Consider the following 25,959-nt stretch of genomic DNA (forward strand, 5'->3'; position numbering starts at 1 on the left):
CACAAACTGCATAGTTCTTCAAAAGACGCTCAATTTTCCAAACTTGCAGAAAATACACATTCGATGTAGGATATTTGACACCTGAGAAATAAGTAGTGATGGTACTAAATGGCTTCAAGATGTCACAAATTTTCTCTCCACGGTCCCACTCATCCTCGGAAGGCAATGACTTGTAATTTCTGTCACATTCTTTTAGACTAACAAATGCCTTGCGGAACTTTAAAGCTCTGGCAAGCATATCATATGTTGAGTTCCAACGTGTAGGGACATCTAGAGATAATCCAGCACCACTTATAATCCCTACACTCTCAACACATGCGGCAAATGCTTCTCTCCTAGAAGTAGATAGTTTGACAAACCTAACACTCTCTCTAATATTTTCCAATAAATCAGTAGCTACTGATAAACCTTCTGACACAATAAGATTCAACACATGAGCACAACATCTGACATGAAAAAACTTCCCATCACACAACAATCCATTACCATTAATCATCTGAAGACGATGCTTAAGGATCTTCTGCATACTGTCATTATTCTTAGCATTATCCAAAGTTAAAGAGAAAATCTTCTTTTCTAAACCCCACTCCTTCAAACAACTAAGAATTTTATTAGCTATTTCTTCACCTGTATGTGGAGGTTTCATTTCACAGAATGCTAGAATCTTGTTGTTCAACCTCCACTCATCATCAACATAATGGGCGGTCAAACAAATATAGCCAATGAGAGTGCCACGAGCTGTCCACAAATCAGCTGTACAACATACTCTTCTTTTGAATCCTGCAAAGATCTTTTTCACCTTTTCTTTTTCCAATTCATACCTCTTAAACACATCATTCCCAGCAGTTTGTCTACATATCGGCTGACAGTTTGGATTCAAATACTTATCTCTAGCTCTCACTTTCTCATATTCAACATAACGGAAAGGCATATCATGGTATACAATAATTTCAGTAACCATTTCACGATCTACTTTCTGATCATACTCACTTTTTTTACTCAGCTCTGGAGGTCTCTTTGGACAAATAGCTAAATGACGCTTAACAGATGATGTTCCTTGACTAATTTCTACAATCATCTTCTTATTACAGTGAATGCAACGACCTCTATGTTTACCATCTGTTCCTAGTCCTTCTACTGGTATAAACTCTTTCCAAACATCAGACTTTAAGCGTTTATTAGAGTTAAATACCGTTTGGTCTGTAGTAGTCTCTTGAGTAGGCTGCGTTTCACTTTGTGCTCCTCCTTGAGTTTCAGCCTCTTGGCCATCTTCATTCATTGCATGATATTCATGCTCAGCATTTAAAGCTGCCATTGTCTCCAATGATTGTGAATCCATTCTATAAAGAAAAGAAAAGAAAAAAATGCTCAGCATTTCAAGTTTTTCTCATTCTATAACACATCAACCAAACCAACTAATTTCCGAACAAGATAAACTTAGATCATGATGCGTAAGAAGGAAGTTGTGACTTATACTGCTCTAAAGTGACTCTTAAGATCACTAACCTTAACTCTAAGACTGACTCGATAAGACACAAAAACACAAAAATGAATAAGACTTGTGAAAGTTTAGCCATTGCCGTTGGAAAGAATCGAGTCAAGAAGATTATATACCTAATAAAAACCCTAAATCGATACAAGAGAAAAGTAATCGAAAAGGGGTCACATGGAAGAACCCTAAATCGATACAAACTCATAAATTATATAGACAGATCAAAGCTTAAAGCTAATTCAAAATTGAAACTTGATTCCACACACAATCAAAGGCTGTAATTTAAAACCAACCCAGAAAATGAAAATCAAAGAGGATTCGTACCTGCTTCGGAGTTACGATCATAGACCACGAGAACTGCTTCTAACTTCAGAAAATTTCAGAACATGAACAAAATCAAACCAAACCGGAATTGTTAAGTTTTCAAATCGATCTGAGACCCAACGAAATCCCACAAAATATAAAATCATTCACACATAAACAAACAAAATCAATTGGACTAGGGTTCAGGGTTCGTGTTTTGATTTTCCAAAGAGGAAAAATATAAAATTTTGTCTTTTTGGTATCTGATAGGTGAGAGAAAAAAACCCGTGGGTACCCATATTCTTATTGGGTAAACCCGTGTAAGACTCTATAATTTTGGATACCCGCCCGTTTTAAACCCATTTTTTTTTACTGAAAAAACAGGTCCGCATACCCGATATTAAACATGGGTTTTGGGTACCCATTGGGTTTTAACCCACTTTTAACATCCCTACTTAGAGCCCTGCAAGGAGGACTTGCACAACCCTTGTTGAGATCAATTCCTGGAAGAGATCCCAACTCTATCTCTTTTCTTTCCCACGTCTTATCATCACCATCGTCTTCTCTCTTTTGATACTCTGTTTTTGTCACACCAAAACAGAGCAACACTCCACCTTCACACAGCCTACGTCTTCTCCGTCTAAACATCGCCCCGTCTCTCTTGTTATAGCTTCCGCCTCTCATCATCTGGTATCAGATTCATACCGCTCCTGGTGTTCTTTCTTCCTCTTTCATGATGGCTCCAAAACCAGAGGACCAAGCTCCAATTCAAAACTGGGAGGAATTATCCAAAGCCTTACTTACGATGCAGGAAAATTTGCAGACTTCAATTGCTACTTCCATTCAAAACCTGTGTGATGTGTTGAGGAATAATCAAACAAATCCACGACCACTCCAACAACAAGCCGGTGGCAACGATGCTCGTAATGTTTTGGTCAACATAGACCATCAACAAGGTGACCTCGTTCATTACCACCGTCAAGACCAGTGAATCCAGGACACACGTTGGGAAGGTGGCTTTCGCTTTGACATCCCAGAATTCCATGGTGGCCTTCGTGGTGACTCTCTGTTAGATTGGATTGTTGCTGTTGAAGAAATCTTAGAGTTCAAAGATGTTCCTGCAAACCGTAGAGTGCCGCTCGTTGCAACAAAGTTTTGTGATCACGCTGCCTCTTGGTGGCAACAACTTAAAGCCACTCGTATACGTTCGGGACGGGAGCCAATTCACACTTGGGAAAAACTAAAAAAGAAGCTGCGTGCGACGTTTCTTCCACATAATTATGAACGCACCATGTATACGAGGTTGCAAAATTTGAAACAAGGTTCCAAGTCAGTTGATGATTATACAGAGGAGTTCTACTTATTATTGACAAGAAACGACATATATGACACTTCAACCCAAATTGTCTCAAGGTTTATTGGTGGGCTACGTCCTCAAATCCAGAATGCAATGGCTCAGTTCGACCCTACTACCGTTGCTGAAACACACCGGCGTGCCACATCTTTTGAACAGCAACTTCGTTCGTCTTCTTGGGTCTCGACATCGTCGCGAAGCCATTTTGTGGACTCCACACCAGCATCCATAAGCGCCTCTCCTCATCACAAAACTGACCCCGTTGGAGCCCCTTCCGATGGCAAAACTTTTGATGATGATCCAACCTTGAAGCGTCCTCCACCTAGATTGAATGTGTTACGGTGCTATGCTTGTGGTGAAAGAGGTCATCGTCAAACCGCTTGTCCCAACCAGAAGAAATGTGGACTCATCGCGGATGTTGATGCTCAAAACGTTGACGACTATGTCTCGTGAGACGGAGACGACTTGGAATCCGACAATCTTGTTCAGCGAACGCATGGTGATCATGGCATGGCATTGGTTTCTCACTATGTTTGTCGTATACCACAACAGCGTGAGGAGCATTGGCTACGGACGAATATTTTTCGCTCTACATGTACGATTAAAGATCGTAGTTGCACCTTCATCATTGATTTTGGTTGTTGTCGCAATATTATTGCTGAATATGCGGTTACCAAGCTTGGTCTGCCTGTAGAGGTTCACCCAACACCGTACTCTTTGTTATGGATGAGAGACGGCGTGGACATGCGTGTAACACAATGAGCCATGGTCCCGTTCTCGATTGGTCCTTTATATAAGGATCAATTTTACTTTGATGTTGCTCCCATTGATGTCACATGATTCTTGGGAGACCATGGGAATACGACCGTAAAATTACACATGATGGTGTTAATAACACATATGCCTTCATCTGGGAGGCCCATAAGATTTTATTGCTTCTATCTCGAGAACCGTTACTCACACCACCGACTCCATCGCTACCTGGTCCCTCTTGCTCTAGTTCGAGTAAGACATCTACTACTTCTAACAAGCACGGCCAGTCCTCACTTTGTTCTCTCGCTACGTTTGAGGAAGAATTTCGCACCGAAGGCATCGCATGGGCTTTGTTTGTTACTAACCGTCATTGGCATCATTGCCTTCTTTGCATTCTCCAATTTTTGAGTCGTTGTTAGCTGAGTTTGTTGACGTTTTTCCGGGTGAACTCCCCACTGGACTGTCACCGTTACGGGATATTCAACACCGTATTGATCTTGTTCCAGGTGCAACACTACCTAACAGACCTCATTACAGAATGAGTCCACAAGAACATAAGGAACTACGAAGACAAGTGGAAGACCTTCTCACTAAAGGCCATATTCGAGAGAGCCTTAGTCCGTGTACTGTTCCCGCCTTACTTATTCCGAAGAAAGACGGAACATGGCGAATATGTGTTGATAGTCGCGCTATCAACAATATCACTATACGATATCGTTTTCCTATCCCACGCTTGGATGATTTGTTGGATCAAATTGGAAAAGCTTCGACTTTTACCAAAAATGATTTGAAAAGTGGGTATCATCAAATTCGTATTCAACCGGGAGATGAATGGAAGACTGCATTTAAAACACGTGAAGGACTTTTTGAGTGGCTTGTGATGCCATTTGGGTTGTCTAACGCTCCAAACACATTTATGCGTGTGATGAATCAGGCTCTTCAACCTTTTATTGGAAAGTTCGTGGTTGTCTACTTTGACGACATTCTCATTTTTAGCTCTTCCGTTGCTAATCATGTGGTTCATCTTCGTGAGGTTCTTCAAGTTTTATGCAAGGAGCAATTATTTGCTGCTAAACATAAGTGTGAGTTTGGAACTTCGGAGATTTTCTTTTTGGGATGTGTGGTGTCTAATCATGAGTTAGTAGTTGATCCGACTAAAGTAGAGGTTGTTCGTTCCTGGCCTATTCCACGCACTATCACGGAGGTGCGTAGCTTTCACGGGTTAGCATCTTTTTATCGACTTTTTGTGCATAATTTCAGTACGATCATGGCTCCCATTACTGATTGTATGAAGAAAATCAAGTTTGAATGGAATCCCTCAGCAACCGAAACGTTCCAGCTGATCAAGACTAAACTCACCTCTGCTCCGATCTTGGTTCTTCCGGATTTTTCATTGACTTTTGAACTTCATTATGACGCATCGAAAGTAGGCATTGGCGCAGTTTTAAGCCAGACGCCCATCGCTTATTATAGTGAGAAGTTATCGGGAGCTCGTGTTCGTTATAGCACTTATGATGTTGAATTTTATGTCATTGTGCAAGCTGTCAAGCATTGGCGTCATTATTTAGTCCACCGTGACTTTGTCCTCTTCACTGACCATAATACCTTACGCCACTTAGACAGTCAATCAAAGGTTTCGTCTCGTCATGCTTCGTGGATTGCTTTCCTCCAACAATTAACATTTTCGATTCGACATCAATCTGGTGCGACGAATCGTGTAGCAGACGCATTGAGCCGACGACACTCCCTTCTCTAGACTGTTCACACTTCTGTTCCGGGATTTGCTTCGTTTGCGGAATTGTATTCCACAAATCCATATTTCTAAGATTTTTCTCACGGCAGAACAAGGGCTACACGTTGACTACGTCGTTCATGATGGGTTCCTCTTCAAAGGGTTGCGCCTTTGTGTTCCTGTTTGTAGTTTACGCCTTCAAATTATTCAAGACTTACACAATGAGGGACAAGTTGGACGGGATCGTACGTTGCATTAAGAGTCAACCTCTTACTTTTGGCGTTCTTTACGACGGGCTGTGGAACGTTTTGTAGAACGTTGTCCTGTATGTCAACAAGGAAAAGGGCAATCATCTAATGCTGGGTTATATCTTCCATTGCCCATTCCAGCACAACCTTGGACTGATATTAGTATGGATTTTGTTTTGGGGCTCCCGCGAACACAACGAGGTAACGATTCTATATTTGTGGTGGTAGATCGTTTTTCTAAAATGGCTCATTTTCTTCCTTGAAAGAAAACGACTGATGCACTTAGTGTGGCAACTTTGTTCTTTCGGGAAATCTATCGCCTTCACGGGTTGCCTTTATCCATTGTTTCTGATCGTGATACTCGTTTCTTGTGTCATTTTTGGCGCTCTTTGTGGAAATTACTCCGGACAAGTTTAAACATGAGCACCGCTTACCATCCTCAGTCTGAAGGTCAAATCGAAGTGACTAATCAAGCCCTTGGAGATCTTTTACGTTGTTTAGTGGGTAATAATATCAAAAGTTGGGATGCCAAGTTGTGCCAAGCTGAGTTTGCTCACAATCATGCGTTAAATAGAAGTCTTGGCTATTCACCATTTTGTGTGGTTTATGGAAGTGTTCCTCGTTGCCCATTGGATTTAACAATATTGCTAGATCGCTCTCGTCTACATGGCCAAGCTGTTGATTTTGTTGATGATTTGCAGGATGTTCACCTTAAAGCCAAAGAAAATTTAGAACATGCGTCGTTGAAGTATAAGGCGGCTGTTGATGTTAAGCGTCGAGCATTGGAGTTTCAGCCAGGTGATTTAGTTTGGATTGTCCTCACTAAGGATCGTTTTCCAGCACGGGAGTATAATAAGCTGAAGTCGAGGAAGATTGGACCTGTTAAAGTGTTACAACGTATTAATGCTAATGCCTATAAGGTGAAGCTTCCACCGGACATGCGGACGTCGGACGTTTTTAATGTCAAACATCTTTCTCCATTTCACGGTGATAATGAGCCTCTAGATTCGTGGTCGAATCTTCCCCTACCCGGTGGGACCTGATGCAGCATATTTTACACTCTTGTTGGGCTTCGGTGTTGAGTTGCTTGCCCAACAAGTTACGGTGGTGTCGGTTTTAGGGGAAAAGGGTATATTTCTACCCGTACTATTTGTAAAGTGTATATTTCTACCTGAACAAAAGAGAAGTGTATTATCCAACCTGAACTCTAATAAAATTCAAAATTACTACCCAGACTTTGAAGCGTTATCGATAATACTACATTGACACAAACACTGTTAGTCAACTTTTAAATATGAGTGATTCATATGACACATAAGCAATGATGTGGCAAGAGTTTTTGGAATGAAACTCAAAACGACGTCGTTTTGATTTGGGGAAAAAACTTCAATTAGGGTTCTTTTTTTTTTTTTGATTTCATGATTCGTTTCTCTCTTTCTCTTTCTCTTTCTCTGCGAAGGAGAAAATGGAGAACGAGGATTGAAGTTAATTGCGAGGGATAAGTGTAGAGGAAACAAGGCGTGAATCGAAGGAGTTGTTAGCATTACCCACAATCGTTTCTACAGAAGCAAAAATGAGGTATTTTTAGTTCGTAAATCACAAACGTTGCTTCGATTTTTGGTATTAAATCTTGTATTTTATCTTGTTTTTGTTTAATAGTTGCATAATGTAGATGTTTGGGGAGACAATAATTTGAAGTTTTATGTTTAAAGAGTCGTATTTGTTTACTGCACACTAAGTGTTTGATTAAATGCTTGAGTGTTTGAAACTTTGTATAATTTTTTTTGTTGACAGCAATCCGGATCATGTGACATTCCTTGTGTATTTTGGAGGGTATTGGGTGAAGAATCATGTAGGAGATGTTGCTTATCTCAATGGTAAAGACATAGCTATAGAATGTAAATCAGAAGAGTTTTTCATCAAGTTGTCGGCGGAGTTGGGGGAGGGATTATATGGCCAAAACATGTGGTATAAGTACCCTTTTGAAGAGCATAATGAAAGAAAGAGATTGAGGTCTGCGGATTTGAGTTTTAAGAGGATGTGTGATGCGGGCAGATGGACTGGAGTGATGAATGTTTTTTTGGTGAACTCAGCAGAGCATCCTAATGATATCGAGTCATCTGAGCCATGTGAAGAAGAGATCCGGGTTGAAAGAATTGTGGCTTCTTTTGTTGATGAGGATGAGGATTTCGATTATCATAACACACCTCCTAACTCTGATGGTGAAGAAGAAGAGGAGCATTTGGTTAGATACAAACGAGGTAGTGGTCAGCTAGAGATAGAACAAGTATTTGATAGTCTAGAGGAGTTCAGAGAAGCTTTAGTAGCTTATGCATTAAAATAGGGTTGTAACATAAAGATAAGTAGATGGGGGAAAGACAAGTCAGCGGCTGTGTGTGGGACTAAAGAGCCTTGTTCATGGTATATCTAATGTTCTTATGAGGAGTGCGTTGGCAAGTGGAAAGTGAAAACTTTTGAAGATCAGCACAGTTGCACAAATGATAACTATTGTAAGATATTGAAAGCACCTGTGATTTGCAAGATGTTTTTGGATGATATCAGAACTGATCCTGATTATGGACCAAAATGGATGCAACAAGAGATTGAGAAGAACTACAATCTGATAGTAAGCATAGACAAATGTAAAAATGCTAAGAAAAAAGCTGTAGAGATCATCGACCGTGAGCACAAGGAGCAATTTTCTAGGCTGAAAGATTACCGCTTAGCACTTCTTCAGTAATTTCTTCTTCCATTACTGAAATTTTAAATTTAGCAAGTGTTTTCCAATCTGTTAACTAGGTTTTCATTTTGATATTTTGCTAGATCTAACCCTGAGTCAATAGTGGTGCTAGACACAGTGCTTGATGATGATGGATCAGAGATCTTCCATAGATTCTATGTGTGTTTTGCTGCCATTCGAAAGATGTGGTTTATGTGGTGTCGTCTTATCTTTGGAGTGAATGGTTGTTTTATAAAATGCACATTAAAGGGACAATTATTGGCTGCTGTGGGGAGGGATGCTAACAATGGAATGTATCTCATGGCTTGGGCCGTTGTTGATATAGAAAATGAAGACAATTGGGTATGGTTCCTAGAAAAGTTGAAGGTTGATTTCAATCTACAGGAGGGTCAAGGGTTTACTATCATATCTGATAGGCAAAAGGTATATCTCCAACCCGTACTAGGCTTTAGAACATGTAAAATGACATGTATGGTTTAACTAATATATCTTTGTTTTGCTTTTACAGGGTTTATTGAATGCAGTGGAAAGAGAGTTACCTTATGTTGAACATAGAATGTGTGCTAGACACATCTATGGGAACCTAAAGAAGATATTTCCCGATCAAGGTGACATGAAAAATCTCTTTTGGCAAGTAGCGGAAAGTTATACCACGAAAGAGTATGAAGCAAATTTGGAATTGGTAAAGAGCTATGATATGCGTGTTTATGAAGCCATGATGGAGAAGAACCCAAAGAATTGCAGCCTTGCTTTTTGCACGCCAACATCCTCCTGCGTAGATGTTCATAACAACATCTCTGAATCTTTCAACAATGCAATAGATGCTGCAAGGTATATGCCAATGGTAGAGATGTTGGAGACGATAAGGAGAAGAACCATGGTGCGTATTGATATGAGGAAGACAAAAGCTGACAAGGATCTAAGAAGAGTACCTCCTAGAATAAAAGAAATGATAGCGTTGGAGCAGAAAAGGCTTAAGTTCTGCAAGGTTATCCCTGGATCAGACGGTAGAAATGAAGTCCGTGAGTCAGGTACATCTTACTCTGTGAACATTAGAATGAATACATGTGCCTGCAGGAGATGGGAAAATGAGTGGAGTTCCATGTAGGCATGCATTACGCATCATCGCAGAAAAGAAGCTAAATCATGAAGATTACATCTCTAGTTGGCTTCTCAATGGAAGGCAACAACAAATTTATAGGGACTCAATTCGGCCAGTAAATGGTATGTGTTTCTGGGATAACTCCGGTTATGTGATATTGCCACCTCCAAATCTGGTTGAAGAACTTGAAAACAGAAAAGGAAGAAAGCCAAAGCCAAAAAGGAAGAAAGGGAAGAATGAGTCTCCAAAAAAGAAAAAGGCTAGTAGAAAGAAGAGAATCATGCATTGTCGTCGTTGCAGTTTAACTGGACACAATGCAGCTAAATGTCCAAATATGGAAGTGGAGAATTCTATGCCACCTATGAAAAAGAAGAAGACTAAACCATCGGCAGATGGAGGAGGACCAAGTCAACCAACACAAGACACATTTTCAGGTTTCAATCTTCTTATTCTCATCTTAAATATTCAGATTATGTTGTGTTGTACGGTTAGATTTTTTTGTTTTTCTGACAGGAACTTTGGAGAACTTAGGATCAAGCATGACATTTGTGGGTTTGGAAGCTTGAAGTATGAAGCGGTTTAGGACTATTTATTTTTCTCTTTTTGATGTCATGGTCTGTTTTTGGGGACATGTAGCAACACAATGTCTTTTAATTTTATGGTATGTTTTGTGACATGTACCACAACCAAATGTCTCGGTCTATTTTGGATTCTATCACAGTTGGATTGGGTTTGAGCAATGTCATATGTCTTGTTCTTTTTCCATTACCTTTCATACAAACAAACAATCTTACAAGCCATATTTTTCTCTAAACATCCAAACTAGTTACTCTCATACAACCACTTTTTAACTCACATATTCAATACATACACATGAAAAACAAAACCATAACCATAACAAAGCCAACAATGTTCTTCAAGCTTCTTAGTTGCATTTTCATCTCTTTGACCTCCTTCTCAACCACACCCAAATGCACATGAGTCTCCATGGCGAGAGTATCAATCTGAGATTCACAAGCATTGACGCCCTTCTGCAATGTCATTGCAGCTCCATCAATGTTCTCCACTTTCTCAATCAAGTCCTCGATCTCTTTGACCATAGACGTATCGGTCCATTTAAATGTATGATACCAATTCTATGACATTTACAGACTTTTAGTTGCAGACACAGCCAAACTATACAACAAAATTGAGAGAATCACACTTACCCCATCCCTTCCAAACGGACACCAATGAAACAATCTTCCAGGATTTTTAGCAGTTGTCGATGTCTTCAAAACAACAGGTTCTCCGCATTGACATCTCTTGGGGAAACCTCTTCTTTGATTATCCATTTGATTTCTTCGAAATTGAGAAGCATAAACGCCTTCGCAGAGAAAGAGAGAAACGAATCGTGAAATCAAAAAAAAAAAAAAAGAACCCTAATTGAAGTTTTTTCCCAAATCAAAACGACGTCGTTTTGAGTTTCATTCCAAAAACTCTTGCCACATCATTGCTTATGTGTCATATGAATCACTCATATTTAATAGTTGACTAACAATGTTTGTGTCAATGTAGTATTATCGATAACGCTTCAAAGTCTGGGTAGTAATTTTGAATTTTATTAGAGTTCAGGTTGGATAATACACTTTTCTTTTGTTCAGGTAGAAATATACACTTTACAAATAGTACGGGTAGAAATATACCCTTTTCCCGTCGATTTTAGTGTTTACTTATTTTTTCATTAGGCTTTATGTTAGTTTTCTATTTCTTCATGAGAGAAGAATATTCTCTTTGCTTTTAGCTTTCGTTTATGTTAATCTACATCTCTATAAATAGAGATTGTAGACTCCATTGTAGGACAACTTGCTTTTGATTTTGATAAAAGAAAAAAAAAACCAAAAAGAGGTAGTTTTAACTATCCAAAAAGAGCTTGTCTTAGAGCCCTGCAAGGAAGACTTGCACAATCCTTGTTGAGATCAATTCCTGGAAGAGATCCCAACTCTATCTCTTTTCTTCCTCACGTCTTATCATCACCATCGTCATCTCTCTTTTGATACTCTGTTTTTGTCACACCAAAACATAGCAACACTCCACCTTCACTCAGCCTACGTCTTCTCCGTCTAAATACTGCCCGTCTCTCTTGTTATAGCTTCCGCCCCTCATCATTTATATATCTTTTCCTTTGAAAATCATTTTTATTTTGTATTTTCTCACAGGTGGGGTTTTAATTTTTTTTTCTTTTTTCTATTTATTTACATGAAAGACATAATTTTAAGAAAAAGTTGATTTTGTAAAATCAAAGAAATAGTTGGCAATGCCTTGGATATATTTCAAATGACATGATCTTATAAATAAGTAAAAAGGAAAATAATATTTATGGTGTTGTACACATAACCTCTGTTTGTTTATGGATGTCTTTATATGATGAAAATAGTTAACGTAGTTAACAAGACATTTATATTGTTTGTATGTGTGGTCATGTGTTGGCCTATATTTCAAATAGCTGGCAATTATTTTTCCTTTCTTATAACGCTATTTATCTATGTAAACATCAGTAAATACAGGAAAAAAGTTCATAGGCTTTTTGTCCCTTGGATTATACGGAAGAACATAAAAATACTTTTTCATCAATTAGAAGTGGAAAACAAAAATAATAATTAATTTGATGAAGTGGTCATCATTGAATGGGTAAATTAATATAAATCTTAATCATATGAAATCAAAAGATTAATACATGTTTATATTTAGACAAAAATAAAAACCAAATCGTAGAACTTTTACTTTTTGACAGAGTTTCTTTTTGTTTGGTTGGGTAACTCAAATAAAAAAAGAAGAAAATCACAAAGAAGACGAAAAGAGAGGATCCAATTAAATATCGGATTAGATTTTTACTAAATTAAGACATTGTCTGGTCAAAATCACCAAAAAGCAAAACACAAAAGTTTGATCTCTTCCATCATCATTAACATTAACATTAAGATTGCACTCTCTTCTCCAAATCTTTGTTTTTTTTTTTTTTTTTTTTCTGTGTCTCTTTAGATTCGAATCTTTACTCTTTTCTTCCTCACGAGCTTCTCGTCTCGTATCCTCCTCCTCCTTCTACCTCTTTCTCGTATCCTCCTCCTCCTTTAACCCGAACCGAATCATCTTGAGATTGTTCTTCTTCTCCCCTGCATTTTCATCATCTTCAGGTTAGTGTTTCTCTGATTAATTCTTTAACAATGCGAATTTGATAAAAAAAAAAAAAAAAAAAAATCTCCTGAGATTATCAATGTTACTGTAGGGAGCGAATTAGAGAGGAGATATGGCTGGTTTATCAACATCATCAACGAAGAGGTTTCCTCTTTACGCTAAAGATTACGAGTTGTTTGAAGAGGTAGGCGAAGGTGTTAGTGCTACTGTCTTCAGAGCTCGTTGCATTGCTCTCAACGAGATTGTTGCTGTTAAGATATTAGATCTCGAAAAATGCAGAAACGATTTGGTTCGTTTTCTTCTCCTCAATATCTCTTTTTGAATTTTGTTGTTACCGTGAAGCTTACATTTTTTGCCTTGTTTTTATTCTATGTAGGAAACAATACGCAAGGAAGTTCATATAATGAACTTGATTGATCATCCGAATTTGTTGAAAGCGCATTGTTCGTTTATAGACAGTAGTAGTTTGTGGATTGTGATGCCTTATATGTCTGGTGGTTCTTGTTTTCATTTGATGAAATCTGTTTTTCCGGATGGTCTTGAGCAACCTATCATTGCTACTTTGCTTAGGGAAGTGCTTAAAGCGCTTGTTTATCTTCATCGACAAGGTCACATCCATAGAGATGTTAAGGTTAGATAGAAAAGTCTCTGTCTTTTTTTTTTGGATAGAGATCATTAGTTTGCTAGTTGACATGGTTTTGTTTTTCTAGGCTGGGAACATATTGATTCATTCAAGAGGTGTAGTGAAACTTGGAGACTTTGGAGTTTCAGCATGTATGTTTGATAGTGGGGATAGGATGCGCACAAGGAATACATTTGTTGGAACTCCTTGTTGGTGAGTTCTTACTTACTTCTCTGACTACACCCAAGTTTCTTGTATGTTTTAAAAAATGGAATCTTTTTGGCTTTACAGGATGGCACCTGAGGTTATGCAGCAAGTAAACGGATATGATTTCAAGTATGTATGCGATTTTACTAGTCTCTCTGTATGCATAGAAATCACAAGTAGGTTATTGGTTTTTTTACATTTTGTCTGCTTGGTATAACAGAGCGGACATATGGTCGTTTGGCATAACTGCATTGGAGCTTGCTCATGGTCATGCTCCATTTTCCAAATATCCACCTATGAAGGTGAGTCCTAACTGTGTAAAAAGTTCATGGCCATAATGAGTTTATGAATTGTCCACCTCTACTGATTTTTTTCCATTGTGGTTTTTACTACAATCTTACTCTGCTGATTCTCTCAACTATTTTTCAGGTGCTACTGATGACTTTACAAAATGCTCCTCCTCGTCTTGACTATGAAAGAGATAAGAAGTTCTCAAAGGTAAGTGGAAATTAATGATGTACACAACTTATAAAGGTATTATTCCATTTCTTTCACTTAGAAAAGGAACTAACTGTGTTTCATCATCTCGCAGTCATTTAGAGAGTTAATCGCAGCTTGCTTAGTTAAAGATCCAAAAAAGCGTCCAACCTCAGCTAAACTTCTGAAACATCCTTTCTTCAAACATGCTCGGTCTACAGATTACTTGTCTCGTAAAATTCTTAATGGTCTTTCTCCTCTTTGTGAACGTTTTAAAAAGCTCAAGGTGATGAGTTTAAGAGTTTCCTTATCTGTTGGAATTTAGAATCTTCACTACTTACCTTTTATATATTAGTAGGTGTGATTTAAGTTGTGCAATTTCTCTTATGTTGGCTTTACAGGAGGCAGAGGCTGAGTTATTTAAAGGCTTAAATGGTGACAAAGAACAGTTATCCCAGGTATAACTCAATCCTTGCATTTTTCACCGTACAACGATAACTAACAATCTAACATCTACTCTTACCCCTTTTGGTACTAAGCTATAGTCTGTATGTGGACATGCCTAATTTAGAATCCTATATATTGCTTTCTTACAGCATGAGTATATGCGAGGAATTAGTGCTTGGAATTTTGATCTCGAAGAGTTGAAGACGCAAGCATCACTTGTAAGTAAGGTCATTTGTCTTAAAGTAAACGTAAAAAAACTAGTTTTTATTCGCACTCTCTCAAAGCTTCAGTGCTCTGCTATCAGATTCCAAATGATGAAATGTGCGATTCAGAGATTCAGGAACTGAACGAGAATGGGGATGTCAGGCTTGATGTACCAAAAGGAAACACAGTGGTACAAAGGTCACAGACTATGCCTTTGGAATACTTCTCAGAAAAGGCAAGTTTCATTTCGTCCTATGTAAGGCATATATATATATTTCTGCGTGCCTATTTTGCATTACAGTTAACCTCTCAACCGGTGCATTATAATGTACAGTTAGGAACTGCGGAGAAGCTCGTTTCTGAAGAGCCACATCTACTAGAACCATTAGCGGATACTACAAAGCAAGTGAAAAAAACAGGACTTGAGCCGGTAATTTTCAATTACAATGTCATGTGTTTCTCGAGATTGTGAAACCTTATCGTAATAATAGTTGTCAAATTTGGAAAACAATGTTCTTTATCAGGAGAAACCAAAAAATGGATACACTGTTAGTCCTGTGAACAGAACACCTTGCGCAGCAACGGAAATCCTCCCATTGTTAAAGAGTCTCCTGGTTCAGAATGACATTCAGAGAGTGTGTTGTCTGGCTTCTGGTGGATAAAATGGTTTATTTTGGATTTGTCTTGTGAGAATTCATTTTGTTTTGTTTTCTTGGCAGGAGAAAGTAATCAGATTAATTAGATATTTTGATGGAAGTGCAGGTAATGTCTCTCATCATGAGTTTTATCTGTAGCAAGATTATGTTTCTTCTTTCAAGTAATAGATTAGGTCTTGATAGATATAACCCTCCCGTCATAATTTGTACAGAAACTGGAAATCCAATCTCCAAAACCGAACGAGTGCAGATATATCCATCAAAGGAGAAAGATCTGCAATCTCAGGTTCAGTTTTTGGAGCAAAGGTAAAAAATGTCATGACTCATGACTACTTCTTCTTCATTCTTTATTTGATTAGAATGTTGAGATAATAGTATTGTTTCATGTGTTTTCAGTGTTGAGAAGCTCGTAGATGAAGTTCAGAGAAGAAAAGAAATAAATAGTCAGGTAAAAAAGGGCTACTTATACCAAATGTATTAGAGATCATATATATGAGAGAGTATCTAACTAATATACATGAATACGTTTTTGCAGCTAGAACAACAAATCAGCTCTCTAATAAACAGCAACAGCATTCCTTAAAAGCTTATCGGAGAATAGATGATTCTTTTATGTAATTCAATATATATAATAATGTCAAATTACTCTCTCTTTTTTCTATTCTTTCACATAAATCCATTAGTCATCCTTCTCTAGACTCTAGTGTCATAGGATTAAGTCACAAAACCAAACAATGGGCATGATTGGGATTTTTACCAAATGTCTTTGTATTAGTAATGTAAAAATCTGGTTCCAGATACAACGAACGCGTAGACAAACAAACAAAAAGGGTAACAAATGAAAGACTACACTTTTTTTTTTTCTGATATAAGAGTGTTTCTTTAGTCATTACTGCAATCTATATATTTCTACATATACGACTATGTGTGAATATGTTTCTTCTGGTTTCAAACCTACTCCTTTACGCATCATCATCATTCATCAGCTGCTGTTTTACTTTGGCTACTTCTGGTAAAATCTGTAACGTCAATTTTCTCCTCTGCCAAGGAAAAAAAAAAACAAAAGAGGGATGATCAGTACTCTCTCATCTGACTTATTCATACGAAATAAAGGTAAAAAAGATGCTTTTTTTTTCACAAACCTATTAAGAAAAGTAATAGAGACCTTGCTCCATAAGCAAAAACATTTATTATTCAGATACTGAACGTTGGAATATATGTGTTAGTAGTAGAGACTTACCCCCTACTACTTTTTTTCTTCTAACGCCTCTGATTCTTGAGAATCTTGAAAAGAAGATGGTCTCCAACCACTTCCCTCGTCTTTTTAATCAGCTGCTCTCTTCCCAGCTTCCGTTTCTTCACAAAAGAAAAAACAAGCAACAGAATCACATTTCAGAAACCAGACTCATGGGTTTGAATTGAATGAAATTGAAATCAACTATGCATACCCTAAAATCATCATAAGTTGTCAAGATCAAGTTCATTCTTGGTTGGTCTAGTGACTTCGAAAGTATAGACATAAGAACAGAGAAGCTAACACACGGTGACCTTGCTCTTCCAATTAGACCTGAAACAAACATCAATTTCACTCTCTCTCTAACCAAAACAACACAAAGAATCTTGAATAAGTTTGTGTAATTATTACCTCTCAGGCGAGGAGACTTGAAACTGACGATATAAGTCGGAACAATGTAAGAATTCATAGTAGAGCTCCAAATCACATACTTCCTCGGATTCTCAAGATTATCAACACCAGAATCAAACTGGTACGAACTTGGACAAGACTGCTTAGAACCAGCCACAATCACCTCCGGTTTACCAAGAATCACACGGCATAATAGAACATGCTTTACTCCTTCTTCATCACCTTCACCAACTAAAGGCCCTGCAGAAAGAACCATCATCAAAAGAGACTTAAGCAACTTCTCAGAAAAAAAAACCAAAACTCAGATCTGAAGAAAAATTGAAAAAAAACAAACTTACGCAACAAGAGAGTATCTATGATGAACAAGATGAATCCCAACACCGTGAGAACCAGCGTCGTTATCAAACTTGTCGATCTCTTTATTACTAAACCCATACGCAACGATACGATCGATCTCTTCTTTAGAACCAGAGTACCATCCGTACTTGACGTTCGCGTCACCTTCGTTCTTCCTAGTCATAACTTCGGTGAAAACTTTGAACACGGCGAACTTGGCCTTCGTTGTGATTCTTCTCTCTGTCGAGTTCTTGCGCACGGAGACGATCGTTGTTTCGTTGGAGAAAGAACCCATTCCTGAGATGAAACAGTTCTTGATGAGATCGTGCTCTAAGGTGTCTTCACGTAGAAGGATCGTTGAATCATTATTATCGCCGCCGGAGAAGTTAGGTGGTGATGATGATGGTCTAGAATCGGAGACGACGGGGTTGAAGATTTCGCCGTCGTTATCTGATTTGGTTACGGATTCTTGATCCTCGATCTCCACTTGTGCCGCCATTAGAAAGAAGAGAGAGAAGAGAGAAGAAGAAGAAGAAGAAGAAGAAGAAGAAGAAGCTTTCTTGGGGAAAAAGAGAAATGATTGTTTCAATGGCGGTTTTAGGAAAATTTACAGATTACAGTTATAGGTAGGAGAGAGAGTGTGTGGCGTTTGTACTTCTATATTCTTCAATTACTATTTTACCCTTTTAGACTATAATTAGAAATTGTGAAATCTTAAGATTTATGTGTGTCGTGTTATTTAGGTAATTACAGATTAGGATTTGAAATCATGTGGTTATAATTAATGGTTTTGTGACCAACCTACGAGTCAATAATTTTTAATGTTCTTTGAATATGGGCAAGGGTAAGTAACTTAACACTTTTGTTTTGTGGGGATAGAATGGGTATTAGAAGTTATAACAACATTACTTAATTGGGGAATGCATGTGACTTGTGAGAGAATACCAAATAGAGTAGAATCTTAAACCAAAAAATGCGTGTAATGTGTTTATGTGTAGATATTTCGATGTCGGTTACATAATAGTGTGTACGAATTCTCTCTTCTATTTTTTTTTCTTTTTTTTTTTTTGTGAATAGAAAAAAATATTGGTATATTAATAAGTTAGCTTGTGAAATTGTATATTCTTCCATTTAGTTTCCTTCCACATCACATAATTCTCAAGTTTTGACAAATATTATTCAGATATACGATAATGATATTATTTTTAAAGGAATAAATATTCAATAAATTATTTTTTGAGATACCCTAACATTTTTCATGTGATTACAGAAAAAAAAAACAAAAAAAAAAAAGAATACTGTATTTCTAGATATTTGGAATTTGAAAATCAGGAGAAAAATAAAGAGGCCCAATATGTTTGGGCTTTAAAAGCCACAGTAGGTTGGAATTAGAAAACACGTGTAGTGTCTGTTCCTCTTTCCTTATGAATCCAACGCGGAATATTTATAACGGGTCGGGTTGGTCTGAACGGGTCGGATCGAGGAATTTTGAAAGTTTGCGCGGTAACATGGGAATATTCCGAACGACGTAGTTTTGGATCAAACGGGGGGGCACAGAAGACACAACGACGTGCCTCCAATGAAGTGTATCATCATCATCATTCATCAATCACTAAACTAAATTTCAAAAAAAAAAAAAAAAAAAAAAAAAGATCATGTGGAGCTGTTACGTTTGTATTAACTTTGACATCTTCAAAATTTATAACTCCGTAATGGTACGCATTTCTCCAGCTTTTTCCAGGTCTTCGATTTATAAACTTTTTTTTTTTTTTGGTGATTAGAAAAAAAATCATAGTTTATTACGGATCTTGTTTTAATCAATGGATGAATTTTAAGGTATAGTTTTCTTTTTTTTGGTGGGTTTCTTGGAGAGAGAGAGAGACGATAACTCTGCTTCTGTTGAATGATTTTTGGATTTTCAGAAGCAGAGTATTCGCTAAAACAGAGAGGTTTCTTACGGATTTGAGTATTACACAATTGAAGTAGAAGAAGAAGGAAGAAAATGTCGGACTCGCCGTCTTCTTCTCCACCTGCACCGTCTGCTGATTCCGCTCCTCCTCCGGATAACTCAACCGGCGGATCTGCCCCGCCACCTGCTGATTCAGCACCACCTCCTAGTCCGCCGGCTGATTCATCTCCGCCTCCAGCTGTTTCATCCCCTCCGCCGGCCGATTCTTCTCCTCCTCCTCCTCCGCCGCCGGCTGATACATCTCCTCCGCCAGCTGATACATCTCCTCCGCCGGCTGATCCATCTCCTCCGCCAAGTTCTCCACCTCCACCCCCTCCGGCAGATGCTCCGCCGCCGACTCCCACCGTGTTCTCTCCACCTCCACCGAAAGACTCACCGCCGCCGGAGTCGGAGTCCCCTCCACCTCCGGAAGTGTTTGAATCACCACCGCCTCCGCCTAATGAAGAAGGCAGCCCCCCTGCTCCTCCGCCTCCTGAACAAGTACCCCCTCCAGCGTCTTCACCTCAGGCCGGACACAAGAAACCAAAAAAACACTCACCAGGACCTAAACAATCCCCTTCAGCACCTACCAAGTCTCCTTCAGCACCTACAAAGTCTCCTTCAGCACCTGCCATATCGCCTCCTGCTCCTCCTAATGCTGCACCGCGTAATACCTCTCACGCATTACCACCTAAGTCTACCGCTGCTGGTGGACCGCGCGGAGTCCCCAGCAGCGGAATCTCTGTCCCGCCACCTCCAAATAGCGGTGGCAGCGGCTATCAAGGGAAGACTATGGTCGGTTTTGCAGTTGCCGGTTTTGCAGTCATTGCCTTGATGGCAGTTGTGTTCTTAGTCCGAAGAAAGAAGAAGAGAAACATTGATGCTTACAGTGACTCACAATACTTGCCTCCTTCAAACTTCTCCATCAAATCAGGTTTCAATCTTGATCCTCCATCTCTCATCTTCTTTTGTTCGTCTTCAAGATTCAAAATGTTTATTAAGCTTTTCTCTTTTGCTTTAACTTAGATGGATTCTTATACGGTCAAAACCCTACAAAGGGATACTCTGGTCCTGGTGGTTACAATACACAACAACAATCCAGTTCCGGGAACAGCTTTGGCAGCCAACGAGGAGGAGGAGGTGGAGGTTATACACGGTCAGGGAGCGCACCTGATTCAGCTGTGATGGGTAGTGGTCAAACGCATTTCACTTATGAAGAGTTAATGGACATAACTGAAGGATTTGCTAAGCAGAACATACTTGGAGAAGGAGGGTTTGGTTGTGTCTACAAAGGTAAATTAAATGATGGGAAACTAGTAGCTGTTAAGCAGCTTAAGGTTGGTAGTGGACAGGGTGATCGTGAGTTTAAGGCAGAGGTTGAGATCATTAGCCGTGTTCATCATCGCCATTTGGTTTCTCTGGTTGGTTACTGCATTTCGGATTCGGAGAGATTGCTTATCTATGAGTATGTTCCTAACCAGACCTTGGAGCATCATTTGCATGGTGAGGTTCTTTTTACCACTTTTCTCATCAGATATTATGTAGTAATTGACTTACATGGGTTCTGTTCTTGATAGGGAAGGGAAGGCCAGTCCTTGAATGGGCTAGGAGAGTCAGAATCGCTATAGGTTCCGCCAAAGGTTTGGCGTATTTGCATGAAGACTGTAAGTACTTAATTTGCATGTGATGGCAATGTTTTAGGTCCTTCAAAGTTCAAACATAAGCTGAATCATGGCGACTTTGTTTTGCAGGTCACCCAAAAATCATTCACAGGGACATAAAGTCTGCAAACATCTTGCTGGACGATGAGTTTGAAGCTCAGGCAATAAAAAAAACCATCTCTTTTTTTAATAACGTTTCCTCTGTTTGGAGTTTTGTCCCTGAAGTTTTTAGTTGATGAGACATTTATGTGTTCTAACCTTTCTGTTTCTTGGTGTTTAGGTTGCTGACTTTGGGCTTGCCAAACTCAATGATTCAACACAAACTCATGTATCAACTCGCGTTATGGGAACCTTTGGGTAAGCTTTGATCAAAGACTCTACTCCAATAGTTAATAATCTATTATAGTATCTTTATTGGGTAAGCTTTCACTTCCAAGTCTGATGAACTAGTTTGCTTGTAAAGTACATAAGGGGCTCTATGTTATTGGCTTTTGTTTTCAGGTACCTGGCACCAGAATATGCACAAAGCGGAAAGCTGACTGATAGATCAGATGTTTTCTCGTTTGGGGTTGTTCTCTTAGAGCTTATAACAGGACGCAAACCAGTTGACCAGTACCAGCCTCTTGGAGAAGAGAGTTTGGTTGAATGGGTAAATATAATCTGTCTTGACATCTCAATATATAGTTGGGGATTTGTTTTTTATACAAATGACATAATCTATGATGAACTCACAGGCTCGCCCACTGCTTCACAAAGCCATTGAGACCGGTGATTTCAGCGAACTAGTTGATAGACGGCTCGAAAAGCATTACGTGGAGAATGAGGTTTTCAGAATGATTGAAACGGCTGCTGCTTGTGTTAGGCATTCTGGTCCAAAACGTCCACGCATGGTTCAGGTACCTTTCTAGTTACATTATAATCAAATCTCCCATGCATAGCAACAATTAACAATTCTATACATATCATGTTTTAGTTTATCAAATTTGAAAAACTTAAAACAAATCTTGTTTGAAATAAGGTTGTGAGAGCACTGGATAGTGAAGGAGACATGGGAGATATCAGCAACGGAATCAAAGTGGGACAAAGCAGTGCTTATGACTCTGGTCAGTATAACCATGATACTATGAAGTTCAGGAAAATGGCGTTTGGTTTTGACGACAGCTCAGATTCCGGCATGTACAGTGGAGACTACTCTGTCCAAGGCTCCCGGAAAGGTTCCAACGGAGCCTCTGCTGAGTTCACAAGGAATAACCGGCGGTTCTGATCCAAATATAGGTCAACAACTCCTTTGCCTTATTATCACTCCTCATGGTTGAGCTCTCTGTACAGCATTAATACTCGCTTTTGTATTTTTTTTTGTGTGAGATTCGTTTCTTGCTAGCTACCTTTAGTTTTGCTCCATAATGGTGGCCATTTGCCTCAAAAGACTTATTATAGGTGAGAACAGAAAAAAGCAACAACCAAAAAGAAAAAGAGATGTCACAATAGTTCTCAAAGAGTGATCATTTGAATCTTGTTTTGCTTTTGTTTGTTTCTCCATGTTTATGAGTTTCGGATTTTTGTTGAGTGTGATAACATGAATGAAGAACTCCATCATCTTTTCTTCTTTTACATATTTGAGCTTTACTAATTGTCATCTAATTTTTCTTTTTCTTGCTTGCTTTCATATATAATTTGATATCTAAGTTCCATACCAATATGAAACAAAACCCAAACGACCCAAAAAAGACAAAAATCAAACAAACAAGAACACTACAATAAAGTAAACAAGCATGATGAGAAGTCTCTTGTCTTAATTAAGAATGTGTTCTGACCGGAGTTTGAAGTCGGAACCACCGTGTCTGATGAAGTGGCCTTCAACATGTTAATCTCCTTTCTCCGGTAACTTAAACCGTACTCCATGTTTAATATATAACCGGAGGTGGTCTTTTCCCTCCTTTTCCTCCTCCTCCACCTCCTCCTCTCTTGTTATCAAACCCAAACTCAATGTCCCCTCCGTTTCGACCAGAGGGTTTCCCCATTGGACCTGGACGCTTCATATCGAACCCAAACTCCACATCACCTCTTTCTCTCGGTTCACGCTCCACAGGTCTGATCTCACGGCTCTTCTTTGACGACGGTTTCTCATGCTTGGAATTTTTGTTGTTGTTTTTGTCTTTGTGCTGCTTTCCACCGCGGTTGCATAGCCTTCCAAACACACAAGCAAGTGCTGCTAAGATAAGGATCGCTGCTAGAACAATGAATACTGTACCGAACGAGCCACGTGAAGTACTAGAGGATGTAGGCGGGGACGGGGTATAAGAGGAAGAAGATGAAGAAGAAGAAGACGGATACACATAAAGAGGCTGCTGAATCTCTTGTGGTTGATCTCCCATTTTTTTTTTGGTGGGTTTGGTTTTGATTCTTGTGTTGGTGAGATATAATGCTTTAGGAGGTCTGTGATAATGAAGAGTACTTCATTGTATTAATAGTAGTAGCACTCCTGTCCATCCATGATCATTTTTTTTTTTTTGCAAATAAAGCTCATGTGAGACATAGGTTTTTTATTTATTTTTGAAATAAAGTTGCCTATAGCTTACTTTTGTGGAAATTATCAGTTTGTTTTTTGTTTTCTTTAATAAAGAAGTATACTGTAGTTGTTTTCTTTTCTTTTCTTTTGATATCAACAATGTGGGTTTGTTTATAAGAGATGCACTTTAGAGCAATTTCTGATTGCTTTGTATGAAGAGAAAGTGGGATTTTGGTTAAGTGTTTTGAAGATGAGACACAATTCATTGTTTCCAAGAAAGATAAATTAAAGATTTGATGAGTGGGCGGATGCTTTACCAATCATTGACTCTACTCTTTAGGCGATTCCGAGTTAATTTATACACATTTTTTTTTGTTTCTATACTCTTCATTAGTCTCCAATTTTCAATTCCGTAGTGGTTGAATGTATATTGTGTATTCTATATAAAGTTAGGCTAAATATCAGGAGAACTAAATGATGATTTTCGAGTTTTCAAATAAAATTATGAATATGGATCCACTAATTCTACAAAATCCACCATCAGTCTTCTTTAGTGTCAAGGGTTAACCCTTCATGTGAGTTTCCGAGCGGAGGTTTCGTTTTTTTTTTAACTTTTAGTTTTGTAGGTTTAGTCTTTCAGTTTCAGAGTGGGGTTACAAACTTCCAATGAGTGAGAATGGAATGAGATTTGTATCCAACATAGGGATTAGAGTAAAACTTATTTTATATTCGTTCTTTCACACAAATATTATTTTCCTCTATTCTTTTTCATATTCTTTCAAACTTTTTGTCTCCTTGAATGTCTTTTTCTTTCTCAGAAAATGCTGAAAGTGTTCACAATGTATTATCTTCTTATGAATTGCAATGTATTATCTTTCGATTTAAACTTATAATTCTTTATTTTCTTCCCTTTATTTTTCCTGCAGAAAGAAAAACAATCCTTGAATAAGCATAACTCTTTGAAGCCTTTGAGCGCAAAACAAAAAGTTCTTCAAGTTTTTAATGAACTGAAAAACCTCAAAACGCTTATTAAACATTTTGCATGCATGAGTCTTTAAAAATACATCATTCGTTCCTACGACTATATTGTGTTATCGATTAAATAAATTAATATATTTATTGTAAATATATTTAAAATTGATACAAACTAAACTCTACGGACAGAAACATTTTTTTTTTTTCTTTCGTTTAAAAACTTGTCGTTAAATTTGCTATATAGCCACAATATTTGAAAGATGTTATGTAAATTTATTATATATGAAGATTCTTGAAGTGATATCTATATATGTTTTCAAATGGAGAACTTTGAGTATGATTAGTTTGATATAAGGTTAGGTTTAAGTTTGTTAGTAATGAATAAAAAAGATGCTACTAAAAGAGTGTTATGATTCAAAAATTATTTCATTACTAGTGTCCACATGATAGTCAATGCGATGAATTCCTTAAGCGTTTAATGGCTGAGAAGAGTCAGGTAGATGTCCAGAGAAGGAAGGATGCACTTGAGATATTATAGTATTCGTTGTGTTTACCCGCAAAAACTACAAAAACTAAGCAATATTATAGAATAAGGTAAATAATGTAGAATTGAGAGTAACAAATGATTATATTTTGTTTATATGACTCTGAATCCAACTTGTTTAGTGTTGGACTTTGGTTAGTTCATGGTGATGATGTTTCTAACATATTCTTCTTTAAGTTATATTTATGTGTCTATGTTTTGCAAACATATCTTTTTTTATACCTTTTGCAAAATACACTCTTTTGTCGTCTATTTTCAATAATAAATTTTTAAATATATAAAATGATTAACTTCTAAATCCTAAAATCCAAATACCAAAATCTACCCTCTCAAAACTATACTATAAATGTAAAATAAATAACCCAAATCTAAAAGAAAAAATTCTCAAAATCACTTTAACACATTGTAATTGTGAAAAAGATGACAAAACTAAAAATAACCTAAAAAATGTATTTTTGTAAAAAAGTATTTATAAAAATGTATTTCTAACAATTTCTCTCTTATTAAAATGACACATGAAGATTGTTTATATTCAAAATATAAGATAATAAAGCCCTTTGTTAATTATATATATAAATGGAAATATATTTATATTCAGATTGGACTATCATGAAAACAATTTTATAATTTATATGTGGTTAAAAAAATGATATTGTACAAAAGATGTATTTAAATACTGATTATCGAGATATATCCATTTAAATACAATTGACACTTAGTTTAAAATCTTCTAATTATACTTCTACGAGTCATGAGATTTTTTTTTGTTTTCTTTTTAACACTGATCGGTTCATTTTCAAAATAACTATCAACGCATTTGGTTTAGTTCA

At 37.7% G+C, this 25,959-nt stretch overlaps 3 protein-coding genes and 3 pseudogenes across 12 annotated transcripts; 4 read left to right on the forward strand and 2 right to left on the reverse strand.

Moving 5' to 3' along the window:
• The first annotated feature begins 2,531 nt into the window (after nucleotides 1-2,531).
• On the forward strand, nucleotides 2,532-5,658 carry LOC104704806 (uncharacterized; annotated as a pseudogene).
• A 1,664-nt stretch (nucleotides 5,659-7,322) lies between these two features.
• LOC104704807 (uncharacterized) lies at nucleotides 7,323-10,290 on the forward strand (annotated as a pseudogene). The gene is made up of 5 exons (XR_015561997.1): nucleotides 7,323-7,460; nucleotides 7,677-8,618; nucleotides 8,706-9,045; nucleotides 9,131-10,158; nucleotides 10,238-10,290. The product of XR_015561997.1 is annotated as an uncharacterized LOC104704807 (transcript).
• Nucleotides 10,291-12,559: 2,269 nt separating this feature from the next.
• LOC104701681 (serine/threonine-protein kinase ppk11-like) lies at nucleotides 12,560-16,314 on the forward strand. Of its 7 annotated transcripts, none has more exons than XM_010417419.3 (17): nucleotides 12,560-12,897; nucleotides 12,990-13,187; nucleotides 13,275-13,529; nucleotides 13,609-13,733; nucleotides 13,812-13,856; nucleotides 13,948-14,029; nucleotides 14,157-14,225; nucleotides 14,320-14,490; nucleotides 14,606-14,662; nucleotides 14,801-14,869; nucleotides 14,956-15,090; nucleotides 15,190-15,285; nucleotides 15,380-15,490; nucleotides 15,575-15,617; nucleotides 15,724-15,817; nucleotides 15,908-15,959; nucleotides 16,047-16,314. In XM_010417419.3, the coding sequence occupies exons 2-17, from the start codon at nucleotides 13,011-13,013 to the stop codon at nucleotides 16,092-16,094; spliced, it is 1,629 nt and encodes a 542-aa protein (XP_010415721.2). In that variant the 5' UTR covers nucleotides 12,560-12,897; nucleotides 12,990-13,010; the 3' UTR covers nucleotides 16,095-16,314. The 7 variants fall into 7 exon arrangements, 5 of the variants coding, with proteins under 5 accessions (XP_010415721.2, XP_087315286.1, XP_087315284.1 ...); XM_087459160.1 differs by having other exon boundaries at nucleotides 12,605-12,897; nucleotides 14,801-14,878; XR_015562235.1 differs by having other exon boundaries at nucleotides 12,637-12,897; nucleotides 14,801-14,873.
• Nucleotides 16,262-18,096, reverse strand: LOC104701683 (putative inactive poly [ADP-ribose] polymerase SRO3; annotated as a pseudogene). Its single transcript, XR_015562237.1, has 5 exons — nucleotides 17,487-18,096; nucleotides 17,157-17,387; nucleotides 16,960-17,078; nucleotides 16,752-16,867; nucleotides 16,262-16,551 (listed from the first exon to the last, which is right to left on the reverse strand). The product of XR_015562237.1 is annotated as a putative inactive poly [ADP-ribose] polymerase SRO3 (transcript).
• Nucleotides 18,097-19,033: 937 nt separating this feature from the next.
• On the forward strand, nucleotides 19,034-22,712 carry LOC104701685 (proline-rich receptor-like protein kinase PERK13). Of its 2 annotated transcripts, XM_010417423.2 has the most exons (9): nucleotides 19,034-19,207; nucleotides 19,415-20,374; nucleotides 20,467-20,943; nucleotides 21,018-21,104; nucleotides 21,192-21,262; nucleotides 21,382-21,458; nucleotides 21,603-21,750; nucleotides 21,836-21,997; nucleotides 22,120-22,712. In XM_010417423.2, exons 2-9 carry the CDS (start codon nucleotides 19,495-19,497, stop codon nucleotides 22,363-22,365), a joined length of 2,148 nt encoding a protein of 715 aa, XP_010415725.1. In that variant the 5' UTR covers nucleotides 19,034-19,207; nucleotides 19,415-19,494; the 3' UTR covers nucleotides 22,366-22,712. The 2 variants fall into 2 exon arrangements, with proteins under 2 accessions (XP_010415725.1, XP_087316300.1); XM_087460174.1 differs by lacking the exon at nucleotides 19,034-19,207 and having other exon boundaries at nucleotides 19,232-20,374.
• A 19-nt stretch (nucleotides 22,713-22,731) lies between these two features.
• LOC104701684 (uncharacterized) lies at nucleotides 22,732-23,622 on the reverse strand. The gene has a single exon (XM_010417421.3). It carries the CDS (start codon nucleotides 23,474-23,476, stop codon nucleotides 23,006-23,008), a length of 471 nt encoding a protein of 156 aa, XP_010415723.1. The 5' UTR covers nucleotides 23,477-23,622; the 3' UTR covers nucleotides 22,732-23,005.
• Nucleotides 23,623-25,959: the final 2,337 nt, after the last annotated feature.

The sequence above is a fragment of the Camelina sativa genome, chromosome 7 (genome assembly GCF_030686135.1).
Source record: "Camelina sativa cultivar CO46 ecotype springtype chromosome 7, ASM3068613v1".
Lineage (NCBI taxonomy): Eukaryota > Viridiplantae > Streptophyta > Magnoliopsida > Brassicales > Brassicaceae > Camelina > Camelina sativa.